We start from the raw sequence: 6,536 nt of genomic DNA on the forward strand, positions 1-6,536 counted from the left end.
ACTAAAAATGCAAACATTAGCCAGGTGTGGTGGCACGTGCCAGTAATCCCAGCTACTCAGGAGGCTGAGGCAGGAGAATTGCTTGAACCTGGGCAGCAGAGGTTGCAGTGAGCCGAGATTGCGCCCCTGCACTCTGGCCTGGGTGACAGAGCAAGACTCCATCTCAAAAAAAAAAAAAACGAACAAACAGAAAAGAAGAAAGTGTAATAATAGTTATTATCCTTATAATTAATTTTTCCCATAATTTCTCCATGTTACATCCAACATTAAATTAATTAAATTAAATTAAAACGACATCCAGGACTAAATTATTATTATTATTATTTTCGAGATGGAGTCTTGCTTGGCGCCCAGGTTGGAATGCAGTGGCACAATCTCACTCCCTGCAACCTCCGCCCCACACTCCCCCGGCAGAGTTCAAGTGATCCTCCTTCCTCAGCCTCCCGAGTAGATGGGATTACAGGTACACCCCACCACGCCCAGCTAATTTTTTGTACTTTTAGTAAAGACGGGGTTTCACCATATTGGCCAGGCTGGTCTCAAACTCCTGACCTCAAGTGATCCACCTACCTTGGCCTTCCAAAGTGCTGGGATTACAGGCGTGAGCCACCACGCCCGGCCAAGATTAAATTAAGTGTCATAGTATACATGAAAGGCCAAACAATAATCCTGTCTCATAATCAGTACAATCAATGACAATGACTGACATGGAGAATGGCCTTGGCTTCCATGCCACCATCAGGGCTGACCTCCTGAACACCTGCTCAGCCGCATGCCCTGTGCAGAGCACTCCATGGGCACCTGATAACACCTACCCCATCAAGTGCCTTGCAAGTTAATCCTCTGATCCAACTCTATTTGTCCAATGAACCCAGTACAGTAGAGGCCAGCAAACCTTATTCATGATGAGCCAGAGATATTTTTTGCCATTGAGGGCCAGCTAACTACCCAGCTCGCTGCCATATGCGAAAAACAGCCATAGACAACATGTAAATGAATGGGCATGGTTGTCTGCCAATAAAACTTTATTTGCAAAAACAAGCAGTGGGCTGGATTTGGCCTAGGGGCCACAGTTTTCCAACCCCTGCGGTAGACAAACTGGAAGCAGTGAACAGGCTGTTGGTCTGCATTTATGTATTCAACTATTTAAAGTAAGTATTGAAGATATGGCCAGCCGGGTGCAGTGGCTCACACCTATAATCCCAGCACTTTGGGAGGCCGAGCAGGTAGATCACCTGAGGTCAGGAGTTTGAGACCAGCCTGGCCAACACAGTGAAACCTCCGTTTCTACTAAAAACACAAAAATCAGCCGGACGTGGTGGTGTGCGCCTGTAGTCCCAGCTACTTGGGAGGCCAAGTCAAGAGAAACTCTTCAACCTGGGAGGCGGAGGTTGCAGTGAGCCGAGCAATAAGAGTGAAACTCCGTCTCAAAAAAAAAAAAAAAGATATAGCCTGACACACAGAGAGCATTCCCAAATGATTCACTCTTTTCGTTTGAGAGAAAAGGTTTCAATATGTGGCTAGGCTGGTCTCAAACTTCCAAAGTGCTGAGATTACAGGTGTAAGCCGCCGCATCTGGCCCAATTACATTTACGGGTTACCTGCAGGTAGTCTATGTCAGTGACTCACATTTCCACCATTGTGCCATAAATGGCAAAGTAGCCTGTCTCTCTGGCTCGTTCCATTAGACTAGAAGCTCCCTGAGGCCAGAGCCGCATCTGCTTGTACAGTACTGGTCCTCTACCACCCACAGTAGGGTATCTGCATAAACATTCACAATCGCTTTACCTTATATGCAAGTAATGCACGTATAGACACATACATGTTAACAATCGCTTTACCTTACATGTAAGTAATGCATGTATACACACAAACGCAAATAAAACCTCTGAGGCCCGCAGGTCCTCGACACCTCTATCAGCCCCATCGGACTGTGAATTCCAGGGCGGCCAGGCCATCACTGGCTCTGCAGGTCCCAATACAAGCCTGACATCCAGCAGGCGCTCAACAAAACAGGTGACCAAACCCATCAGGCCCAGTTTTTGGAGAAGGTTGGGACTCACCTTGAGGGAAGGGATGTCCTCAGCGCGGATGACGAACTCGTCCCGCTCCCGGAAGATGCCCTCTCCGCCACTCTCGCCGGCCTCCTCGTCCGTCTCCCCACACACGGCAGCCGTCTCCTGCTTCTTGGCCAGATGCAGGGGCCGGGTGTCCGGCAGCTCAGGGTCTTCGGGGGACGGGGCGGCGGGCTCCTCAGGAGGGGCAGCGGGTGGGGCAGCGGCTGGTGGGGGTGGCGGTGGAGGCGAGGGCATAGCTGGTGGAGGTGGTGGCGGCAGCGGTGGTGGCGGTGGTGAGTTGGGCGTGGGGGCCACCAGCGGGGGCGGCGAGGGCAGGGCTGGCTGTGGCGGCGGAGGGGGTGGTGGAGGCTGAGGCTGAGGAGTCGGGGCAGGAGGTGGAGTGGGTGGGGGTTTCTCCTCCAGTAGTGGGGGCTCTGGGGGAGACAGGGACATCAGGCCTGGATGTTATTCATCATTCCTGGCACCTTTCCTCTTGTCCTTTAAACATCACTTTCTGTACCAAGAACCCCTCTGTCTGTAACTACCACTCAGCTCCCAGTGGCCCTTCTACCCTATCGGAGTCTCTACAGAGACCTACTCTGGCTCCTGTGGCTGTAAAGGAGACCTGTCTCCCATCCCTAATCCCCTTCTCAGTCCTGAAATGTCTCTTTGTGGTCTCAAAGCCCTTGTCTGGCTCTTAACTCCTCCTCCTGAATGACCCTCCCAACTCCTAAGTCATCACCTCCCTAGCTCTACTTCCTCACCTTGTCTTCCTCCAAGGCCTCATCCTCCTCCCTCCAGGCCCATCTTTGTTCTTTCCTTGGCCTGCTCACTAGTGTGCAGACTGCTAACCCCTCCTCTGTCTGCCAGCTCCCTTCCTCAGGCCTTTTAAGAACCTCATAGGAGGCGGGCATGGTGGTTCACGCCTGTAATCCCACTACTTTCAGAAGCCAAGGCAGGCGGATCACTTGAGGTCAGGAGTTCGAGACCAGCCTGGCCAACATGGTAAAACCCTGTCTCTACCAAAAATATTAAAAATGAGCCAGGTGTGGTGGCAGGTGCCTGTAATCCCAGCTACTCGGGAGGCTGAGGCAGGAGAACAGCTTGAACCCGGGAGGCGGAGGTTGCAGTGAGCCAAGATTGTGCCACTGTACTCCAGCCTGGTGGACAGAGTGAGACTCTGTCTTGAAAAACAAAACAAAACAAAACAAAAAAAACGGCTGGGCACAGTGGCTCACGCCTGTAATCCCAACACTTTGGGATGCTGAGGTGGGCAGATCACGAAGTAAGGAGTTCAAGACCAACTTGGCCAACATAGTGAAACACCATCTCTACTAAAAATACAAAAAATTAGCTCGGCATGGTGGCACGCACCTGTAGTCCCAGCTACTTGGGAGGCTGAGGCAGGAGAATCACTTGAACCTGGAAGGCAGAGGTTGCGGTGAGCCAAGATTGTGCCACTAAACTCCAGCCTGGGTGACAGAGTGAGACTCTGGCTCACAAAAAAAACAAAACAAAACAAAACAAAAACCTCACAGGGTCTTTTTGTTTTGTTTGGGGGGTTTTTTGTTTAAAAAGACCCTGTCTTAGGGTCTTGCTCTGTCACCCAGGCTGGAGTATAGTGGCTCAATCATGGTTCACCACAGCCTCAACCTCCTGGGCTCAAGTGATCCTCCTGTCTCAGCCTCCCAAAGTGTGCTAGGATTACAGGTGTTGCCCACTGTGCCCAGCCTGTCATGGTTTTTTTTTTTTTTTTTTTTTTTTTAAACACTCCCCTCTAACTCCCTGAAATCTCACCCGACCCATAAAACTGCTGCTTCTCTGTCCTTGTATCCTTGGCCATGGCCCTTTCAAGCCCTTCAAAGGCTCTCTCAGCCTGGCTGTTCTCTCCTGCAATGACCCTGTCAGCTTTGGCCTCACCCCTTCTTCTCACCTCCCCACTCCCCATTCCCCAACTTTCTACACCCCCCAAAACCTCTCTCCATTTCCCAAGTCCCCTCTATGCCCTCCTGTAAGCTCCCATCTCTCATTTCCCAATGCCTCTGTTTCTGCCATTAACACCCCTTAAGCTGTGTCCAAAGCCAGAGCACAACCTAAACCCTTCCTGTGCCACTAGTCTTGCCTTCCGCTGCCCACTCCCAAGATCCATCACCCTCCCCAAGTCTTTCTCTGCCCCCAGACATCTTTCTGTACCTTCACACGTGGCTGACTCAGAGCCCTCCTCAGTCCCCACACCTCCCACCATTCAGAACCTGAGTAGCTCCCCTCCTGTAACTCATCACCTGCCCTGTCTCCTTGCATTCTCCAGTATCTGCCTTGGGGCCCCTCCTAGTCCACTTAGCACCTCTGGGTGAATTAGAACAAGATACACACCTTCCTCAAAATGCCTGTGTAATCAGGAAAGTCCCTTGATAAATATGCCAGCTTGTACCATCTACGTGAATGGTGTCTCTTAAACAGTGCGTAACCTGCACAACTGTATCTAGTGACCGTGATAACCTTTAAGCTCCACTCTACTCCCAGACCACGTTCCCAGAGCTCACCAGGAGTGCCATTGCCGTTGGCACTGGGGAGCCCCGGAAGAGGGGGTGGCCCTGGAACTGCAGCTGCGGGGGCCAAGGGCGGCCCATCTGGGGTGGAGGTGTCCTTTGGCCCAGCAAGGGGTGGGTCATCGAGGGCAGAGATGGCCGAGGAGATGCTCTCCTGCAGGTCTCGGTTCTTGGCGACAGAGTCTTCCTCGTCCGAGGAGAAGGAGGGCAGTGTCTCGAGGTTCCGCTTCAGCTCCTCATCCAGTCGCTTGCAGGGTGAAGGGCAGCCCAGCCCCAGCCCTTCACTCTCCGCAGCCTCCAGGGCGCCCCCAAGCCCGAAGGCTCCGGAAGGTGGGGGATGTGGCACAGCGGGGGTGGCAGGGGGCTGGGGCTGCAGGCCTCGGGCTGGCACAGAGGGTGGCACGCTCTTGGGAGGGCTGAGCGGAGGTGTCAGGCCCGCCTGGTAAAGTGGTGGGTGGCGCTTGCCTGACTTGAGGAAGTCCAAGAAGGAGGCCATGAAACCCGACTTCATCTCCGGCTGCTTCTCCTCCACCTCCTTGATCTTGGCCTCGATCTTCTCCCGAGTCAGGCTCGAGTCCAGGCTGTTGTGGTCAGTGCCTGATATGGCATCACCCGATGAGGCTCCCAGACCCTCGCCAGCCTTGGGCACAGACAGCTTGATCTAGACATGGGAGTGGCAGGCCGTTAGGGCCCAGGAGTCTGGGCCCCCAGTCCCATCCCCCCTCAGCCCCCAAAAATCCAAATTTACAAGTGCTCAGCCTGTGAATTTCTAGAATTCAAACCTGCAAACCCCTTGTCTTAGATTCTAGGAGGACAAGACTGGAGTTCCTCGCTCAGAAGACCAGGAACTTGGACTCACTGAGCTCTTCACTTACAGCCCAGTTCAGGTCCCCAGACCTGCTTCCCATGAAACCCAGGAACGTAGGATCCCTGAATGCCCATCATTTGGGATATAGAAGCTAAAAGCAGGCAATCCGGGTGAGGTGGCTCACGCCTATAATCCCAGCACCTCGGGAGGCTGAGGCGGGCGGATCACTTGAGGTCAGGAGTTTCAAACCAGCCTGGCCAACGTAGTAAAACCCCATCTCTACTAAAAATACAAAAAAAAAAAAAAAAAATTAGCCGAGTGTGATGGCGGGTGCCTGTAATCCCAGCTACTCAAGAGGTTGAGGCAGGAGAATCTCTTGAACCCAGGAGGTGGAGGTTATAGTGAGCCAAGATGATGCCACTGCACTGCAGCCTGGGTGACAGAAACTCTCTCTCAAAAAAAAAAAAAAAAAAAAAAGGCTACAAGCATAAGCCCCAACCTCCTGCCTCTCCCTAAACCCATAATTTCCTTTATTTCTTGAGACAGGGTCTCACTCCAGGCCACAGTGCAGTGATGCAATCATAGCTCACTGCAGCCTTGAACTCCAGGGCTCAAGACATACTCCCACCTCAGCCTCTAAGTAGCTGGGACTATAGGTACACACAGCCACATCTGGCTACATTTTTATGTTTTTAATAGAAACCAGGGTCTCACTACGTTGACCAGGCTGGTCTCGAACATCTGGCTTCAAGAGATCCTTCCGCCTCAGTCTCCTGAAGTGCTGGGATTACAAGCATGAACCACCGTGGCCAGCCTAGACTCAGAATTTCAATTCTTAGGTCTGTCAGTGGGACCCTGATTCCTCACCTAACTTCCTCACAGATTTTAGGAATATAAACCTTATTATGCCCCTGCCCCAGAAATGCCAAGGTGCGGCTGTAAACCCTTCCTTCCTTTTAAGACTCAAACATCGGGCACAGCCCCTCCTCCCCTATCCCCTACAAGACCCCATCCCCCTCACCTTAAGTGGCTTCAGGGGCTCCAAGCGGGTGCCCCCTGCCTCCTCAGCCTTTCGACCCCGGCCTCGGCCCCGGCCCCGGGGTTTCTTGGCGCCATCGGTGG

The 6,536-nt window shown here is 52.6% G+C and overlaps 1 protein-coding gene across 1 annotated transcript in view; it reads right to left on the minus strand.

The window, feature by feature from the left end:
• Window positions 1–6,536, minus strand: part of PRR12 (proline rich 12) — a 47,689-nt gene that overhangs the window by 34,712 nt on the left and 6,441 nt on the right. Inside the window, exons 5-7 of the mRNA XM_011966074.1 lie at window positions 6,436–6,534; window positions 4,601–5,267; window positions 2,064–2,491 (exon numbers count right to left, since the gene is read on the minus strand). Coding sequence (XP_011821464.1) covers window positions 2,064–2,491; window positions 4,601–5,267; window positions 6,436–6,534 — 1,194 coding nt within the window. The remainder of the gene's footprint in view (window positions 1–2,063; window positions 2,492–4,600; window positions 5,268–6,435; window positions 6,535–6,536) is intronic.

The sequence above is a fragment of the Mandrillus leucophaeus genome, unplaced genomic scaffold (assembly GCF_000951045.1).
Source record: "Mandrillus leucophaeus isolate KB7577 unplaced genomic scaffold, Mleu.le_1.0 Scaffold74, whole genome shotgun sequence".
Lineage (NCBI taxonomy): Eukaryota > Metazoa > Chordata > Mammalia > Primates > Cercopithecidae > Mandrillus > Mandrillus leucophaeus.